Here is a 21,060-nt window from a genome sequence, read left to right on the forward strand (position 1 = left end):
CGCTGTTTTGTCTTTCTTGAAAGCGGTTTTCTTTTGTCTCTTGTCCTTGGCAGAGAGAACTGATGTTTGAGGCAGAGAGTAAAATAGGTTAGAGGTGAACAGTTTCACCCCTGACATGTTCAGGCAAAATCCATCTGCCTTAAAAAGATGTCTGCGCTCCCAGGAAATGTTAAAATTGTTAATAAAATTCACTGAATGGGCATTACATGCAGTTGTAAGCCAGTTATTCAACAACCTGCTGAATCTCTCCTCTGCTCTTCTGACTGGTGGTATGGGACCACTGATAAACACATCCACATCCAAGGGGCTGACCATCTTCAGCAGACCAGTGAAGTCCTGCTTCAAGACTTCAGATTGTTGTTTTGTGACATCATTTGACCCAATGTGTAGTATGACATTCTTCACAGTCGGGTGTTCAGCCACAATATGCAGGATCCTTTCTGCTAAATCAGAGACCATATCTCTTGGAAAACACAGTACTTCTGTGTTTTTACCGCACATCCTTTGTACATCTTTAACAGCAAAGTCACCCACAATCAGAGTTTCAAGCCCAGGCTTTAGCTTTCCCTGTAGCCTTTTACTTTTTGATATGTTTTCAGTCCTTACCCTGGTGTCTGAGGATGGAGAACCAGATGAAGATCCAGGGCTCTGCAACAGAGGGGAATATCTGTTCTGTAGTTCCACATTCATTTGTGGGGGAGGTTTGTTCCTAACCTTCCCTTTCGCAGCTGTCCGCGGCTGTGTCCCTCTTGATACAGGGGTTGAAGAGGCACTTTGCAGGGGAGGTAGTGCAGGCCAGCCGGTCTCATCACATATCTCAGCTCGCTGTGCTCTGCCTGTTATCCGTCCTCCCATTTCCCAGAGAAATGATTTCTTCTTTGGCTTAGCACCAAGACAGTTCCAAGGAGGACTACCATTCGTACACTTATTAGACAAAACAGAGCCCACCTTTGTCTTTGTAGAGGTCTCTGTGCTCCTTAGCCGTGTGTTAGCTTGCTCTTGTCCACTATTCTTGAGTTAGTGGTAATGTGGTGTCATTCCCACACAGTCCGTTGACTTCCACATTCACTTCTAGACGATTCATCTTTGTCTCCAGCACTGCAGTTTTCTTTAGAAGTTTGTGGTAATCGTCCTTGGAGAAGGGAGGCATCTTGTTGCTGATTAGCTTTAGCTGTGTACAGCGTGTCAAAGTACTGCGGCACAGGCTTGTGCTCTTGTCAGGCCACAGTCACAGTGTAGCGATGCAAAAAATATGGCTAAAGACCTCCTGTATCTATCAAAAAATACAGTCCTGAGGATTCGGAAATGTCCAGGACCGGCTGTCGATTAAATTAGGTTTAGAAAAAAGAAGATATCAACAAAAGAATGTAAGCAAAGCAGAGAGCAAGAAGAAAAGCGTCTGCACTACAAGATCACAGGAGAACTACCAGTCACTACCATAGGTAAAGATGTTGAGAGAAATGTGTGCTAGCTTGAAGGTAACTTCATCCAGCTTTCTGGTTCATTATTATCTCAGGCAACATTAAAGTGACAACAAATGTAATAAGAGAGGGAATATAAACTTAATGAAAATCAGCAGGAGCAAAACTTCAGGTTAATATATTGATAATGTTACATATTTTATGATAGAAGAGAAAATATTGTCATCCTTGATGACTGTAGTATGATGTTCTCTCAGACTCTTGCCCTGAGAGCTACTTGCATAGTGACTGCCCTTCACATCACCCCTTAGTAGAACATGGTAAGCCCTGTTCTGCAAATTCAGAACATAGATATCGAAAAGCAATTGTGTTTTTCTTATTGTTTGCACTGCTTATTTAGTGGGTTTGAATGCTAAAATCGTCTGTAAATTCACATTTTAAAGCTGATATTTTAAAAAAGTCTTCCCAGGGGAGCATGCCCCCGGACCCCCCTAGGAGGTTTGGATCCATGTCACCTTTTTCATCACTGATGAGTTTGCACCCCTGTTAACATTAAAAAGCATTTACAGGATGTAGAGGATTTATGAGACTGGAAGGGGAATGATCAGACTGAATATGTCAGTTTAAAAAGATGTGTTTTGAGATGAGATTTAAAAATGGAGAGAGTGTCAATACTACGGATGTTTGGTGGGAGGGAGTTCCAGAGGCGGGGGAGGGGCAGAGCGGCTGAAGGCTCTGGACCCCATGGTGGACAGGTGGACAGGCGGGTGGTGCAGTGAGGTGAATAGGAGAAGAAGACCTGAGAGTGCGGGTGGGTGTGTTGATGTGTAGGAGTTCAGAGAGGTACAGAGGAGCGAGGTTCTTTATCACTGAAATATTTCTGAAGAATACAAGTAATGAATAAACTAATCTGTTCTTAACAAATGACCAAGCTAGACAATTATGCATCGTAACAACATTCGTTCTGTATTCACAACAGAGCGCTACACTAGCTGCTCTGTTTTGAACCAATTAGACCAGGGGTGGGCAAAGTTTTTGACTCGCGGGCCACAATGGGTTCTAAAATTTGACAGAGGGGCCGGGCCAGGAACAGATGGATGGAGTGTTTGTGTGAACTAATATAAATGACATGTAAAAGCCATTACATGAAAGGATTTGGCCTTTAACAGGTAGCAAAGCATGAATATGCAAGGCTCATTGTACAAATTGATTTCCAAATGCATTCATTTAATTCCACTCATTCACGTGTGAAAATATGTCCACAGCAAATGCAAAGTCACAAAGCCAGTTCTTGTGGCTTAGCTCAAGAAATTTGTTAATTAACTCATAATTAACCATTAACTCCAAAAATGCGCTGATCTCCTCTTTCAGCTCCCACACTCGTTGAAACACTTTGCCCAAACTTAACCAGCGGACACGAGAGTGGTACAATAAGTCCTGAGTCAGTTTCTTCCAGGAACATAATAAACTGACGATGCTGAAGTCCCCTTGCTCATATAAAGTTAACAAGTTTTACAACTGGATTCACGACATGATTAAGCTGCAATACAGACTGACACAGAGATTCCTGATGGATGATGCAGTGAAGGAAAATAACATCCTGGTCAGGGTTTTCCTCTTTCACTTTATCCTGGATTCTTTTCAGCAGCCCAACATGTTTTCCAGTTAAATTTGGCGATCCATCCGTTGTGACATTGACAAGTTTACTCCAAGGTAGCTTGATTCTCTCGATGACAGCAGACACCTGGTTATACAAGTCCTCTCCTTGTGTTTTTCCTTTCAGGGACTCCATGGTCAAAAACTCCTCCGTTATCTCAAAACTGTCATTAATCCCTCGGATAAAAATTAGGAGCTGAGCAGTGTCTTTCACGTCATTACTTTCATCCAGCGCTAGTGAATATAACTTAAAGGACTCAGCCTTTTTGTTTAATTCGCTGGCTATATCTTCGTCAATCAGTTCCACACGGTGAGTCACAGTCCTGCGTGATAAACTGATTTTTTCAAACTGGCCTTGACTCTCCGGACACAAGAGACCTGCTGTCTCTACCACGCATTCTTTTAAAAACTCGCCTTCGGAGAAAGGCTTGCTAGCCTTTGCTAATTTGAATGCCAGCAAAAAACTTGCCTTGGTAGTTGACTCTTGAATCGCAGTTTGTTGGTGAAAAAAATGTTGCTGAGTCTGTAAATTATCCTTCAACCTCTGAGTTGTAGTCGCCCGTTCTTGCGTGGACTGCTTGCTAGCATAGTTAGCATGCTTCGTTGCAAAGTGACGGCTGATACTGTACTCTTTGAAAACTGCGACAGTTTCTTGGCATATCAGGCATACAGCCTTTGATCGGACTTCAGTGAAAAAATATTTAGTTGTCCACTCCGTATTAAACACTCGGCATTCACTGTCCACTTTTCTTTTCTTTGGTCTGCTCATTTTTACAGAAGGGCTCATACGGGTTCATAGGGCAAAGTGAAGAAGGGAATAATACACCACACTCTGAAGTGCGCCATCTATTGGGGAAACGCGGGTATTACAGGGGAAAACGAACAAGGTTTAGTTATAATAAAATTTAATTTAATAATAATATAATTTGGACAAGTTCGGCGGGCTGGATTAAAAAGCCCAACGGGCCGTATATGGCCCGCGGGCCGTAGTTTGCCCATGCCTGAATTAGACCATACTGCTGGGCAATAGTCAAGATTGGACAATATTAAAGTCTGGATTACCTGTTTAGTTAAGTTTTGTGTTCAAAATCTGGCACATCTTTTAAAAACAGAAAGACCATTACCCATCTTAGCTATAACTTTATTTATATGTCGAGTCCATGATAGTTGACTATCCAAGATCATTCCCAGCAGCTTAGTCTCTTGCACTTGGTCAATAGACACATTGTTTATACACAGATTTAAATTTGGTTCTCTGCTCAGAGCATAATTCGACCCAAATATAATGCTGTTTGTCTTTGAGAGATTCAGGACCAATTTATTTTTCTTTATCCATTCAACCACTGATCGTAACTCTGAATATAAAACTGTGTTTAACTTATTGGCTGTGAATACCGACATATATAAAGTTGAATCATCAACATACATTGAAATTTTGGCCTTATTTAAGACAAGTGGTAAGTTATTTGTGAAAATGGTTTAAAGCAATGGACCAACACAGCTTCCTTGTTGCACTCCCCACCTTACCTTTTTAACATCTGAATAGCTCCCAGTAAAAAAAACTGTTTGGTTTCTGTTAGTTAAATAGCTCTCCATCTAAGATAATGCACATGTTGAAAAGACATGACATTCTAATTTTTGTAATAATAATTTGTGATCAATAATGTCAAATGCTTCTGTAAAATCAAGAAGGACAGCTGCCACCATTTTCTTTCCTTCTATTTCTCTCAGCCAATCATCAGTCATTTGAGTCAGAGCAGTAACTGTTGAATGCCCTTCTCTGTATGCATGTTGAAAGTCAGTGGTTAAATCATTCAAAGAGAAATAGCCTTTAATTTGTTCACTCACTGTTCTTTCCATTAGTTTACTTAAAACAGGCAGTAAAGTTATCGGACGACTTTTTGATCCAGAGAATGGTAATTTCCCATTTTTGGGCAGAGGTATTATTTTGGCAATTTTCCATCCTTGTGGACATAAACCCTCACTAAGACTCTGGTTAATAATGTGGCAAACTGCAGGGGCTATCAAATCAGCAACCATTTTAAGGAGTTTCCCATCAAGGCCATCAACACCTGCTGGTTTATTTTTACAAGTTATTAGCATGTTTTCTACTTTACTTGTACTTACTTTGTCAAATTTAAATTCAGTATTTTAGTCTCTTAATGAGCTGAGTTTTAGAATGTGTTTAATCTAAGATTAATAATTAGTCAAAAGAAATTCACAATGAGACATGATTTATTTAAATAACAGAAAAATAGTGAATTTGTCTTAAATGAAGGTACAACAAGCATTCTTAATTTAAACATTTTTATTGAATCAACCAGTTTTTCCTTCAGGCAGAATAAAAGTAATCTCCTTCCTCAGTCCCAATGATGACCAAAACAAACAAATATACCGTCCACAATATCAGATTTCATTTACTGCCAGTCTGATTCTGCACGTCCATTTTAAAACTTGTGCCATCAGCTCCCGTCCAATCACCTGTAGCTCAAAGAGAGAGAGAGACACACGACAAAGACAACAGCACCAACCCTCAGCAGGGTGGCAGAACAATTTACAATGACACATTTCAATAACAAAGCTCATAATATAAGAGCCACAGTCATAACATGCTTCATTAACTATACTGAGTCCAGTATTCAGGACAAGAACACTTTTATAATCATCAGAGACAGAGGAAGGATTCCTGCTCTCTATGAACAAACTTTAACTTGTGTCCTTTTTGAACTTTCTTGAATCCAGAAGTTCTCTAAGTGGTCTTATCCTCAAAATAAAGAAAACAATCTTGTTCCTCTGCTGAGATGTGATAAACCATTGTTGTAGCTCGTTTCAGGTTAAATCTAGCTCGATGTTAACCAGAATATCTAATTAAGTCAAAGTTAGATATATTGTATTTTATTAATATAAGCTTTTCTAATACTAAACATACTTAAAAAGATGATATTCTTTTAAGTTATAGAATATGAATTGCAAAGTTATTTTCATGTGGGGGACACAGAAGAAGTCCTTTAACCAAACACCAATCCTGCCTCGTTCCACGTCGACAGCCTGGTCAACATCAGTTCCTGGTTTTCAGTCCACAGTCTGTCCCTCACCTGCTCCTGTTTCCCAATAAACAGCCTGGCCTCGGCTTGTTCAGTCCCCTGTTCCTACAGATCACTCTCTCAGGTTGTCCTCCTTGTTTTCTTGTGTCACAGAGTTCAACAGGAGAGCTCCGAGGTTCACAGAGATCAATCAGACCAGCAGAATCTAACAGACCTGGACTCCATCTTTATGGTGTGTGCAACACACAGTTATATAATTTACTACCATTACAATAATTTAATGCTAAGTTATTGTTCTGTTTTGGCCAGCTGACCTTCAGACTGACAGATGAATCACATGTTGAGTTCTACCAGTTTATATTAAATATCCAGTGTCTCCTTCTGTTCCAGCTGCTGGAGGAGAACATCGTCACCTTTGTGAAGAATGAGCTGAAGAGAGTCCAGAGAGTTCTGAGTCCAGATTACCCAGAATGCTTAGAGAGTCAGAGTGAGGAAGAAGAGCAGAGGAGAAGCTGTAAAGAGGATTTTTTGAAGATCACTCTCCACTTCCTGAGGAGAATGAAGCAGGAGGAGCTGGCTGACTGTCTGCAGAGCAGTAAGAACATTTGAACAGATTTAGTATTTTAGAAAAAGGACAAAAAGGTTTAAAGTTCCAAACTCAGATAGTCATGTGATCTATATCAGGATCTGTTCATTGATTTCAGTTCTTTCTTTATTCAGGAACGTTTGGTGCAGTGTGCCGGCATAACCTCAAATCTAACCTGAAGGAGAAGTTCCAGTGTGTGTTTGAGGGGATTGCTAAAGCAGGAAACCCAACCCTTCTGAACCAGATCTACACAGAGCTCTACATCACAGAGGGAGGGACTGGAGAGGTCAATGATGAACACGAGGTCAGACAGATTGAAACAGCATCCAGGAACCCACACAGACCAGAAACAACCATCAGACAAGAAGACATCTTTAAAGCCTCACCTGGAAGAGATGAACCAATCAGAACAGTGATGACAAAGGGAGTGGCTGGCATCGGGAAAACAGTCTTAACACAGAAGTTCACTCTGGACTGGGCTGAAGACAAAGCCAACCAGGACATACAGTTCACATTTCCATTCACTTTCAGAGAGCTGAATGTGCTGAAAGAGAAAAAGTTCAGCTTGGTGGAACTTGTTCATCACTTCTTTACTGAAACCAAAGAAGCAGGAATCTGCAGGTTTGAAGAGTTCCAGGTTGTGTTCATCTTTGACGGTCTGGATGAGTGTCGACTTCCTCTGGACTTTAAAAACAACGAGACCCTGACTGATGTCACAGAGTCCACCTCAGTGGATGTGCTGCTGACTAACCTCATCAGGGGGAAACTGCTTCCCTCTGCTCGCCTCTGGATAACCACACGACCTGCAGCAGCCAATCAGATCCCTCCTGAGTGTGTTGACATGGTGACAGAGGTCAGAGGGTTCACTGACCCACAGAAGAAAGAGTACTTCAGGAAGAGATTCAGAGATGAGGATCAGGCCAACAGAATCATCTCCCACATCAAGACATCCAGAAGCCTCCACATCATGTGCCACATCCCAGTCTTCTGCTGGATCACTGCTACAGTTCTGGAGGATGTGCTGAAGACCAGAGAGGGAGGAGGGCTGCCCAAGACCCTGACTGAGATGTACATCCACTTCCTGGTGGTTCAGACCAAACTGAAGAACATCAAGTATGATGGAGGAGCTGAGACAGATCCACACTGGAGTCCAGAGAGCAGGAAGATGATTGAGTCTCTGGGAAAACTGGCTTTTGAGCAGCTGCAGAAAGGAAACCTGATCTTCTATGACTCAGACCTGACAGAGTGTGACATCGATATCAGAGCAGCCTCAGTGTACTCAGGAGTGTTCACACAGATCTTTAAAGAGGAGAGAGGACTGTACCAGGACAAAGTGTTCTGCTTCATCCATCTGAGTGTTCAGGAGTTTCTGGCTGCTCTTCATGTCCTTCTGACCTTCATCAACTCTGGAGTCAATCTGATGTCAGAAGAACAAACAACATCCTGGTGGTCTAAAGTATTCAGACAAAAACCTGACCCAACACCTTTATATCAGAGTGCTGTGGACCAGGCCTTACAGAGTCCAAATGGACATCTGGACTTGTTCCTCCGCTTTCTCCTCGGTTTTTCTCTAGAGACCAATCAGAATCACCTACGAGGTTTGTTGACACACACAGGAAGTAGCTCACAGACCAATCAGAAAACAGTCCATTACATTAAGGAGAAGATCAGTGAGGATCTGTCTACAGAGAAAAGAATCAATCTGTTCCACTGTCTGAATGAACTGAATGATTGTTCTCTAGTGGAGGAGATCCAACAGTACCTGAGATCAGGACGTCTCTCCACAGATAAACTGTCTCCTGCTCAGTGGTCAGCTCTGGTCTTCATCTTACTGTCATCAGAAAAAGATCTGGACCTGTTTGACCTGAAGAAATACTCTGCTTCAGAGGAGGCTCTTCTGAGGCTGCTGCCTGTGATCAAAGCTTCAAACAAAGCTCTGTATGTGTCCACATGACTATCCAGGTTTAATGTAGTTCTCTTTATTCAGAAATAATAACTATTGTTACTGTTTGTAATTGCTTTCATTTGTGTTCTTCTGAATCCTAATCAGGCTGAGTGGCTGTAATCTCTCAGAGAGAAGCTGTGAAGCTCTGTCCTCAGTCCTCAGCTCCCAGTCTTCTAGTCTGAGAGAGCTGGACCTGAGCAACAACAACCTGCAGGATTCAGGAGTGAAGCTGCTGTCTGCTGGACTAAAAAGTCCACTGTGTAGACTGGACACTCTCAGGTTAGTGTGCAGCTGATCCAGATTATTCCTCTAAGATTGTTTTCTTGATGAATCATTTATTAAATGTTCCTTTAATGAGTGATTTAAAGTTTTAGTTACTGTATGTTATCACATTAAAGCTGTAAAGCTCTGAGCTCGTTCTATAGCTCCCAGTCTTTTAGTCTGAGGAAGCTGGACTGGAATAAAGAAAGTTAAATACTAAGTTCTGTTTAGTCCTTTTTATGATCCTGTGTGTGTGTGTGTGTGTGTGTGTGTGTGTGTGTGTGTGTGTGTGTGTGCGTGTGTGCGTGCGTGTGTATAGTCTGTCAGGTTGTCTGATCACAGAAGAAGGTTGTGCGTCTCTGGCCTCAGCTCTAAGCTCCTCCCCCCTGAGAGAGCTGGACCTGAGCTACAATCATCCAGGAGAAAGAGGAGAGAAGCTGCTGGCTGCTGGCCTGGAGGATCTACACTGCAGACTGGAGACACTGAGGTACAGACAGACTAGAGGTCGCGTTAACCGAATATTCTCCGTCTTTGACAGAATTTTTTGAACAATGACGAAAAAAAATCTGAAGGTTTTGACTGATTAGAATCACTGGGTGTCCACCACTCCTTTCTAATTCTCACACAACTCTGTCATTAACCATATGTAAAGCACCTGCAGTAGACCTCCCAGTCCAGTTGGTGGCGAGTGTGCATAATTAATTAGTTATTGTCTTGTCCTGTAGGCTGACCTCACTTGCATGACTTCGTTGTCTATGGTTGTTTTCATAGCATGGTTAAGCTATCTGCATGATGGTCACAAAATGTTGAAACAACAGTGTACTGAGTTCTTTTAAAAAGTGATTTTGCTGGTGATGATGGTAGACGTGGTGAAAAACAAGAGACTGATGCGGTGGAGGAGGCTGAAGAATAAGTACCTACAACTGATAAAGATAATCAGCAGGTAGCAGCTAAAGCTACAGGACAAGCAAGTTGCAGCAATGTGGGAGCAAGGAGGGATTACCGTGTTCAATGGGAGCAAGAATTCCCGTGGCTTCAGAGCGAAGATGACAAAATGTTCTGTAACGTCTGCAGAAAAGCTAACATGAGTAACAGATTTACCAGACGGTGCAAAACTATGAAGAAATCTGCACTGAATGATCACAAAACCAGCCAAAGCCACATTATGGCTTCCAGGGTGGTTAGCCAGAGTGCTGCAATTGAAAAGCATGTTGCACAACAACTGCGTCAGAATGACAGTCCCTACCTCGTAAATATTCACTGTGGTGCACACCGAACTGCACTGGCTGCCCGCGATGCCTCCAGGGTAGTGCGTCAAATAAGTACTTTACTATAAAATCCGGAATATAAGACGCACCCTGTTTTTAAGGTCTCTTTGAGAGAAAAAAAAACTGTTTTCCTGCGTGACGATTTATATTGAGTTCAGCGATGTCTACAATGTGCATTTTCTGTATAGCTGTGTCGCTCTTAAAGTCCCGTCTTTTTCACGTTCGGGAGTTTGCGCTCCTACTAGCTACAGTACGGTGGTTGAGGCACAGACCTGCTAGCTTGCGAGCTACGCTGCCCGACTCCGCTGGTCACTCTTTAACTTTAATATAGGACTCTTTTAATCAAAAGAGAACTCCACAAGGTTTATTTACTGGAACAATTTCTGTGAATGCATGATTATGACCTTGTGAGGAAGAAAAGATGTGAAAAAAAGTCACACAGCCACACTGGTCTGTGTCGCAGTCTTTTCCAGCACAGCGTGCAACCAGCTTTCAATACACAATGAATGGGGAAGGGTTTTTGATCGCACCAGGTCGCCGTAGTGGTAGCTGCACCTGCGGTAATGACAGCGCGTGTTTCAGTATTTTATACTGGTGTATAAGACGCAGCCAGCATTCAAGACGAAAAAATCTGTATTAAAAGTGCGTCTTATACACCGGATTTTACGGTATGTGACCACTATCAATAACATCTACACCTACTACAAGAATTCTCCCATCCAAACACACAGACTATACAAACTCCAAAATGAAATGGAGGAAAATTATCTGCTGAGCCTAAAGCAACCATCGGTAATTTGCAGGTTGTCCCTAGAGAGGGCAGTTAAGGTGCTGGAGTTGGAGGAGGAGGAAGCTACAAAAAACTGCCCGGTAGCGAAAGGTTTAAGAAAATACACCCTGACGTACACGTTCCCTGCACCGACCCACTTGCCAATGATGTTCTGGCTGTGGTGAACCGCATGAACCTCACTTTCCAAAAGGAAGATGTGAACATTTCCTCTATCCAACCTGTCCTCTATGACCCTTGCTAATCTAAAAGACTTGATGAATGAGCCAGGTGTGTTAGAATGTAAGCACATAAGCTAGTACTTCAGTACAAATTTAAGGCATCCAGTCACACTTGATTTGTTCTTTATTCTTCATATACCCCTCAGAGAATAATATTATATTTTTACAACATTAAAACTGTCTGACAACTTTATAGTCTAACTTTTTTAATTTACAGCCTTCATAAAAAGCCTTGTTAAAACACGTTATTCCGGCATTTTATTTTTCATGAGATGAAAGGTAAAGTCTTCCTTTATAAGTCAAAGCCTTATCTTAGAATTATAAATAAATCATTCTTGAAACCATAGGCTGGAACAAAATCTAAAAGCTAAAAAAAACTTAATCTGACTTTTTTTTTTTAGAGAAATGCTTTGTATTTGCCACGGGTAAGGGATACGACTGTCACGATGGTTTTATAGAATATAATACACCGCTGATGAACAAACTAACAACAAAAGCAGTTAATATTTACATTATATTAAACATGTAAGCTGCCACAGAAAAAATATTAGAATTCCAAACTCTGAAGTAGCGCTGGTTATTTCAGTGTTCAGTGTGGCAGCAGAGTGAAAGTCTAGCGCAACCTCTGAGACAGACAGACACACAGAAGCTGTCTCACTGTTTCTGAATGATGAACTAATGCTGGATTTAAATAAAGATGTATGAAGTATATTCTGATCTGGTTTCTTCCTCCAGGTTGGACCATGGTGGACTGCACAGACTGGATCCTGGTCCGAGGAAGTGTGAGTGTGTTTTAATTTCTCTTCATCAGAACACAGCAGCACATGTTGGATGAGGGCTGGAAGTAACATAAAGTGATGATAAAAGTGAGGGTGATGGAAACTCATGAGAGTTGAAATAGTAAACAATAAAAAATATAAACTGAAATAAAAGTGATAATCCAGAAATGTATAATGTTCCAGTTTAAGCTGGAAGTCACAAAAAGTGTGTGCTGTAAACGATACATTTCTGTTGGATGTGATGAATGGTGATTATCTTATCACTGGATTATCACTTTGAATTTCAATCACAATCATTTCAACACTTCAGATATAGATAGACACACAAACATTTAGACTGCTTCATATTTCACATCACAAGTTTTCATCTCCTCCTTTCTTATCATCACTCTCTGTGACTTCCACCCTCGAGACTCCTTTCCTTCAATGACAACAGAAACAGTTTGTGTTGAGAACCATCAATGATGAATGAAAGACAATTACAATGATTACATTTGGCTCTATTTTCATCAAACCATTTGGATCAAATCTACCTGAACTTCATGAAATATCTATGTTTGAATTTGTTGACAGGACTCGTCACTTTTGAACTCAAGTTAAAGAAATGAGTTTCTGTTTTTGTCTCTGTGGATTGAAAGATTTTAGAATTCAGTTCAAAACACACAAAGTGAACACAGTGATCCAACATTAGAGTCCATGAAGATCAATAATAAATATGTGTTTAGAGAACAGATAAAGTATCATGAAACAGCTGATTAGTCTGATGGATCAAACTGCTCTTCTTCTTCTAGATCAGTGGTTCTCAAACTTTTTAGACTGCCTACCACCTCCGAAAATATTTGGCTCTCCAAGTACCACCATTATGGTAGATCTTAAAATACATTGTAGGCCTATTTCTACACACATTTTAATCAGGAGGTTATTTATTATTGACTGTTGGCAGCCACACTATAGGACTACTAAGGGTTAGCGCTAGAACTGACACTTAAACTAACACAACACTGACATTTACCCAAATCAAAAAAAAAGTGCAGCACAATAAAAATGACAACTTAATACCAACAACCTGTTTGAGAATATTTAATCTCCAGTGTTTCCCACTAATAGACGATAACTGGGCCCAAGTATATTTCCGACCTGTTCTCATTTAATTTTTCATTTATTCATAAAATTGCTGCGTGCCTGAGAGAGAGAGGGAGCGGGGGAGAGAGAGGGGGAGAGAGAGTGCAGGAGCACGCTCCGCAGGCTCCGTGCAAACAGCGCCACTTTATTATAAGTCTCTGCGTTCAACATGGCAAAACTGCCTTTTTTAAAAAATCCCTCTCGACTCCTGAGGAGTGTTAAGACATCAGAAGAGAACAGAATCACATCAGCTTCAGAGCTACAGAGAGAGAGAGAGAGAGAGAGAGAGAGGGTCCGTACATGCATCACAACTGAAGCTCCTCCTGGCTCCGTTTTAAAAATGTACAGCTGCTTGCTGCCGATTGTACTGAACTCCAATAAATAACAGAATATCTGTTAATGTAGGCCTACATTAACAGATATTCAGCTGCTTGCTGTTGTTTCAGGACTGAACTATAACAGAATATCTAGTGGAACTTTTAAAAACGTGAGGTGTACTCCTGTTGTTGTTTATGTCTGTGTGTGAGCATACATTTAGCAGATTAAAGTTGTATGTTACAAAAACTAGATTAATTTAGAGGGGAAAACACATTTGATATAAATACAACCCAAAGATACAAGACAGATAAGATAGGAGCACGACAAAAATTAAAATTGGCGTTTTATGCTGAACAGGGTTTTTTTTTTAAACATTGTGGAGATTTCTTTGCGTACCACCACAGGGAGCCCGCGTACCACCGGTGGTACACGTACCATAGTTTGAGAACCACTGTTCTAATCCTTTCTGTTCACTGACGGGTCGACACACTAAAGAAGGGCTGGCTCATATGAACATATGATCACATCATGTTTTAAATATTGATCCTAATAAATCTAAATCAATATCTGTAGTGTGAATATTTGTCAGGATGTGTGCTGAGGGGGCTGCTGTTCACGTCCATAGAAGTGACATCATGACACCAAGGAGGAGAACAGGAGTTCACTTTCAGCTCCACTTTTGGATTTCTGTTTTTGGATCAGACCTCCACTTTATTTACTGCAGCTCAAACTAAAGTTTACACTGTGAAGTGGGCGTGTCCTTCTCCTCTCTGTGTGATAGGCTGTTCCATCTTCATCCAGTCAAAATGTACAAAGTTTATTGTTGTTATTCACATCGTCTCCCAAAGTCCTATGGAAACAGTTTGATCCCCCAGCCATAGACACAAGGATTGATGAGCACACAGATGATTCAGGGTGTGACTACATCACATTGTGTGTGACAGTGAAAGTGGAAATGAGGCTCCTGTTTGTGTTGAATGTGATCTCTGAGGACAGAACAGTTGGAGACATCAGATGGTTCACAGCTTCTTTGTGCTGCACTTTGATTAGTCAGACTTTATTCACTGCATGTGTTTGTTGATTTGGATCTCCATTCATCCTGACTGCCATGGTAACTACATTTGAACTAGATTAGAAGTGGATTATTACATTTCAGTGTCAAACATCATTCAGTGCTGAATATGAACTGTAAGTTTGATTGACTCTCAGTTAGGCCTGGGCGATGAAACGATAACGATAATTATCGCGATATAATTTGTCAATATAAATATAAAAAATGTTCAATAAAAGGTCGATACATGTAAACCTGTATTTACACCATCCAACCACAGGGAAACAGTGGCGCTAATGCGCCTTGGACGCTAGTTGCCACCCGACATTAAAGAGAAGAAGAAAAAGACTACGTACAGCCAATCATGTCGCAGGGATATGTGTAGACAGGCTCAGCGCCGGGCAGGCTTACAGACCCCAGGAGTGGAAAGGAAACAGACAAAATCAGCGAGAGCTACTCTGAAGAAAACGCTGAACCTACCGGCTCAAAGCAGGAGAAAATATCCTCGACAAGACGACAAGAAAGGCTTCTTAACGTCCGGAGTTTAGACACATTTAGGCTCTTTACAGTCCGATAAAAATCAGAGTAAAGTTCTCTGTTAACTGTGCTGAAGAGAAGTGCAGCTAAAACGGAGACACTACGAACCTGTTCCCCCATTGGAAACAATATGATCCATTAAAACACACAGAAGGAAATAAATGTCCAAATGTCATAAAAGAGTGTTAGTGTGGAGCGTATTGTAGATAATATAAACTGTCTGTGCATGGTGTGGACCCCAGCGGGCCAGTGAGTGTGACCCCCAGCCACAAACTGTCATATCAGTGTTTCAGCTCCGTGCTCTGAGCTTATGATGCTGAAATGTTTCTGTTTCATTATAATTCATCATGTTCTGACAATAAAGTATAATTAAACCATAATTAACCATCTGGTTTCTTCAACTTTCACTCAGGAACAAAAATCAGCTTTTAAATTTGAAAGAAATAATTATTGACAATCATCGTGATAATTATCGATATCGACTGATATGACATTTTTTTCTGTTTTCGCCCAGGCCTACTCTCAGTAAGTGTCAGTAAAGTTGTTGATGAATGAACAGATGATAACCTGCAGCTGTGTTGTGTCTCGTTCTCTCCATCAGACGCCTGTGAGCTGGAACTGGACACAAACACAGTGAGCAGATACCTCGTACTGTCTGACAACAACCGGAAGGTGACACGTGTGGAGGAGCTTCAGTCATATCCTGATCATCCAGACAGATTTGAACACTGGTCTCAGCTGCTGTGTAGGACTGGTCTGACTGGTCGCTGTTACTGGGAGGTCGAGTGTAGAGGAGAGGTTTATGTATCAGTGAGTTACAGAGGAATCAAAAAGAGAGGAGACAGTGATGAATGTTTGTTTGGAGATAATGATCAGTCCTGGAGTCTGTTCTGCTCTGATAGAGGTTACGCTGTCTGTCACAATAACATAAAAACAAACATCTCCTCCTCCTCCTCCTCTTCCTCCTCCTCCTCCTCCTCTGTCTCTCACAGAGTAGCAGTGTATGTGGACTGTCCTGCTGGCTCTCTGTCCTTCTACAGAGTCTCCTCTGACACACTGATCCACCTCCACACCTTCAACACCACATTCACTGAACCTCTTTATCCTGGGTTTAGGCTCTGGTTACCAGGTTCTTCAGTGTCTCTGTGTCGGTCTGAGAAACTGCTGACTGAAGATCAGCTGACTCTGTTCACTCTGTTTCAAACTAATGAATTATTCTGATTTCATCACTTTTGATCACTATAACCTGCAATCCTCAATAACATCTTAAAGAATACTTTAGTTCATTTGTTTTTCTTTTATATTTGAATGATACTGTAACACCATGTTGAGATTAAACAAGATCTTTCTGAAGAGAATCCTGGACTCAGAATCAGCTTTATTTGCTAGGTATGTTCACAGATACGAGGAATGTGACTTTGATAGACTGTGTTTTATGTAGAAAAGTAAAACATGAAATATTATAAAATCAACGAAAACGTTAAATATACAAGCCTACATGAGACAATAGTGCTGGTGTGTGACGTGCAAAGATGTTAATTCACATGATAATAAATGATGTTATTGTGTAACAGATGGATTAATTTACATGAGGTATTGTTATGACCCAACACGACCTCATTATGTATTGATCATGTCAGTAGTGAAATGTGCACCCCTGTCTCTGCCCCTGCAGTGTGTGGGTGTGTATCTGTGTCAGTAGTGTGTCTAGGTTAATCAGGTGATGATGGATGCTGCTGCTGAGTGGAGGTAGAAAAGAGAATTGCCATGACGGTAGTGGCCGAATGACACTGAAGCTTTTAAAATCTCAGCTGCTGCAGCCTGCTCGCTCCTTCTCCGGCCACTTCAAACTAAGCCAGCTTGACATTTGAAGATTATAAAGATAGTACATTTTTAAGATTGATTAGCGTGTGTACATAGCTAAATAGAGAGTTGTTTTGTAAATATACTGTATGTAAATTTAAACACTGTAAGAAATTGTGCGCCACACAGAAGTGATTTTCACAAATGTAATTTTGTTTGCTTTATTTTCATGTAAAGAAAGATTAGGGTTGTTGCTACCCACCTTTTGCTTGTTATTTTCTGCTCTGAAGAAAATAAACTGCTGTTGGAAGTTGACTTGGGCTGCTGGATTTCTTGGGAATGAGAAGAGTGGGTGAAGGGGAGTTTCTCCTGATGTCCAAAAAAAGGAAAAGCTGAAGTAGAAGCTGTTCAGGTCTTCGGCCAGTCTATTGCTACCTACAGGTTGGGAGGAGGGTCTACTGTAGTTGATGTCCTGCAGGGCTCTCCAAACTGACGCAGGGTCATCAAGCTGTGTTTTAGCTCTTATTAGCTGCTCTGATCTGTTTTGTCAGCTGGTTTTTGGCCTGCTTGTACAGATACTGGTCCCCACTCCTAAAGGCCTCCTCCTTCACCTGACACAGCTGCTTTAGATGTGGTGAAAACCCAGGTTGTAGGCCAGACCCTATGACCCACCCTGTGGCAAGGAGCAGGAGAGGGCGCTTGTCTACCAACCTCTTGTACCAGCTGTAGGTGCAGAGGAGAGCTGCTTGGGTTTTCTCCAGGTTATGTGGGAGAGACGCACCAAAGCCAGAGCTGATGGCACCACAACCTACCCCTCTACTTCAGGAAACAATGGTGGCTGGTAACTATACACACACTGGAAAGGAGAAAGTCCTATGGCAGAGACAGGGAGAGAGTTGTGACCATACTGAATCCATATTCAAATGCTTGCTCCAGAGTGAAGGATCATGGGATACCGCGAAATGGAGTCTGGTCTCAAGCTCCTGATTGTAGTCTTCCAGGTGGAAACAAGAGGACAGACTAGCTGTGGCCCCGAAGAGTCTATAGAACTCCTTCCAAAACCAAGAGGCAAACTGGGGGCCCCGGTCTGACACAACGTCCTGAGGGTTTACATACAGCTGAAAAACATTAGATAACATGACCTCTGCCATCTCCATGTCAGAGGGAAGCTTTGGCAGAGGGACAAAATTAGCCATTTTAGAAAATCTGTCCACCCCTCTCCTCAGTTCTTCTCAAATATTACACAAGTGTCTATCAATCATTCACTTTTGTGCATTTATATGAATGTGCATATGAAGAGCTCTTTTCCAAAATGCTATAAATCCATTTTAATTGTTTTAAGAAAAATGACATTTATCTACCCAGACCAACAAATTTTACAAAGATTAATTTGATCCTGTTAAAACAGTTTATTGGCTCAGTCTAAACATGTTCAACAATAATTGTGAAATCTTACAACAATGTTGTTAATTATAAAACCAAAGTTTATTATATTTTTTCCAAAACGCTATAAATCCAGGCATTACAATTTTTCTGTCTTTTCTTTTTTAAAACAAAAGAACATGCAGTGGACCTGCAATATCAAAAGCTCATATTTGAAACAAAATACAATCAATAATAAAATAAACAAATGCTAAATCAAATAAATAATAACTTCAAATACATTCATTTATATTGAAATCTCATGTTTTTAAAAAGAACACTGATTGGAGTTCCCATTGTCCACCACATAAAACAAATAACTTAATAAACAATAACATACATAAAATTGGCCTATAGTGTTCAATCTTAAAATAAGGACCTTTCAATGCACCTTGAAAGCAGGCAAAAAACAACCAATCAAATAAAATAACAACAATGATAAAAAATACATTCAATAGTCATTCAGTAAAGTGTTGAAACTTCTAATAGTAGGACAACATGGTCCTAATAATCAGGACCATTCAAAGTGCATCTGTGACAGAGTGACCCGTCACTACGGTTGAGTATGCGCTCTGACACGTCTAGTGTCACGGGGCACGTCTAGTGCTCTGGAGACCTGGGTTCGAGGTCACCCTCGTCCTTCGCTACAAACGTTTGTAGCGAAGGACGAGGGTGGTCACCCCACCCAGGTCTCAAGAGTACTAAACGTGCCACTTGACCACAATGCCAAAGAGCCAGGCTCTATTAAAAGTATGGCAAAAGGTAACCATTTAAAAGAAACACTGTTTACAATACATACAATAAAGTCATTCAGAGTGAGTGGGCCACTAATGTTTGCTTTTTACATCAGCAACTGAACTGAAGATGAACATAGGAAGTCCTGAGGAACATGACTTTCCAAGTCAGGAACAGTGTAAACTCCACCGGCCACTACAAGTTTTTTTTATTAAATTCACCACACCACCCTCAAACTCTGAGAAATGTACTCACCACCTCTTCTCGCTGGACGTGCCTCAGCAGTCTTGGCATAATATTGTCCAACCCGGGAGACACGATCCTTGCTGATGCCTGAAAAATGTAATTATTGAGGTTGTCAGTCGTCTACCTTAATTAGATAGGCTACTAACTTTACAGTTTAAACCAATGTGAGATAAACAGCATTAGGTTCACGTAATAAACTTCATTTACTCTGAACAAACTTAAAATGCCTCTCTTGATAAAAGACATTAGTGTAATAAAACCTTTTCCACCTCTCCAAATTGTACTGGCACATATTTGTGAATTCATTATAATAAGCTTTAAGCTAGCACTAACTTTGCTGTACAGAACCTACCAGCAAAGGATAGAGACAATATAGGTTGGAAGTAAACATTTGGTAAAAACTACGAAATGGTATTCAACTATTTCTTAAATGAAAACAATACTCACCTAACACTGTGAGGAATGTTGCTTTGCAGACAGGCACTTTATCTGGATGGTCGTTACACAGCAGACTGTACTTCACGGACACGTTCCTGTCCTTTCGTTTGTCCTCGTCCTCGACCTTTTGACGCTGCCGTTTCACCGTTGTTACAGTCATCAGATGAAGTAAAGCCCTGTCCTGTTCAACCTTTTCAGGTTTGTCATAAAACTTGCGAAAATTCATGACCAAGTCATCGGGTGTCAGTTTATCTGCATGGCAAAAGCTTGTGGCAGCAGTGTGTGTACATCCTACTGTTGGAATCAATCCGTCACCAGAATGGCGAGTTTTCTTAATTTGTTCGCGTTTATGGTTGTCTTTGTTCAATCGACTTCGTCCTCCACCTGATGAAAGTATCACCTGCTCATCTGAACCGTCAAAAGTGTTCATTTTAAAAGCTATTACAGTTTCAAGAGTGAGACCGGCAAACAAAACTCCTCGCTTCAGGGCGCCGCCATCTTGAATAGTTTAGAACGCTGATCGAACGCTAATTGGTCGAGAGGAGATACCGCGTTTAGCCAAAAAAAAGCTTATCGCGGTTTGGAAAGGAACTGCACTTTGAGGTACATTTTAAACAAGGATATATAGCTGTCTAACAGTGAATAGGATCAGTACACAGCAGAATGACATTGCGAGATAGTTTTTTTTAAATTTGGCGTTTATCGCGTTTTGAAAAAGAGCTCTTCATATATAAATATATATATGTGTGTGTGTGGATGAGATGCCCGGAGATGCTAAAGGCTCTGGACATTGTTGGGCTGTCTTGGGAATGGGAATTTGCTCATCCAGTGTTTTGTGGACTTGGAGAAGGCTTATGACCGTGTCCCTCAGATGATAATGTGGGGAGTACTGGGGGAATACGTGGTCCCGGGCCCGTTGCTACAAGCCATCCGGTTCCTGTATGACACAAGTGGGAGCTGTGTCCGCATCCTCAGCACAAAGTCAGACACGTTCCCAATGGGTTTTGGCCTTGCCAGGGTTGCCCCTTGTCAACGATTCTGTTTGTGATTTTCCTGGACAGGAACTCAAGGTGAAAAACCTCATCTCTGCTTTTTGCAGATGATGTGGTTTGTTGTCTTCCTCATGCTGGGACCTTCAGCAGGCATTGGGACGGTTTGCAGCCAAGTTCCAAGAGGCTGGGACGAAGTTTAGCACCTCTAAGTCTGAGGCCATGGTTCTCTGCCGGAAAACAGTAGATTGCTCTCTCCAGGTGGGGAGTGAGCCTTACCCCAAGTGAAGAAGTTTAGGTATTTTAGGGTGACCCCGGGGTAGACCCAGAGTTCGCTGGAGGGATTATATATCCCATCTAGCTTTGGAACGCCTCAGAATGCCCCAGGAGGAGAGATGTAAAACGTTGCTGGGGAGATGGAAGTCTGGGTT

At 41.3% G+C, this 21,060-nt stretch overlaps 1 protein-coding gene across 5 annotated transcripts in view; it reads left to right on the plus strand.

Moving 5' to 3' along the window:
* The window catches only part of LOC132980932 (NACHT, LRR and PYD domains-containing protein 3-like), a 31,075-nt gene extending 13,961 nt beyond the window's left edge, over positions 1-17,114 (plus strand). For 3 of the 5 annotated variants that reach the window (XM_061047315.1, XM_061047314.1, XM_061047313.1), the window contains 7 exons: positions 6,275-6,353; positions 6,512-6,716; positions 6,842-8,645; positions 8,758-8,931; positions 9,233-9,400; positions 11,925-11,971; positions 15,598-17,114. In XM_061047315.1, coding sequence (XP_060903298.1) covers positions 6,275-6,353; positions 6,512-6,716; positions 6,842-8,645; positions 8,758-8,931; positions 9,233-9,400; positions 11,925-11,971; positions 15,598-16,217 — 3,097 coding nt within the window. In that variant the 3' untranslated portion in view covers positions 16,218-17,114. Of the gene's footprint in view, positions 1-6,274; positions 6,354-6,511; positions 6,717-6,841; positions 8,646-8,757; positions 8,932-9,232; positions 9,401-10,984; positions 11,588-11,924; positions 11,972-15,597 lie in introns of those variants that run through there. The other 2 variants (XR_009674217.1, XM_061047316.1) reach the window with 2 other exon arrangements.
* The last annotated feature ends 3,946 nt before the right edge of the window (positions 17,115-21,060 follow it).

The sequence above is a fragment of the Labrus mixtus genome, chromosome 9 (assembly GCF_963584025.1).
Source record: "Labrus mixtus chromosome 9, fLabMix1.1, whole genome shotgun sequence".
Taxonomy (NCBI): Eukaryota; Metazoa; Chordata; class Actinopteri; order Labriformes; family Labridae; genus Labrus; species Labrus mixtus.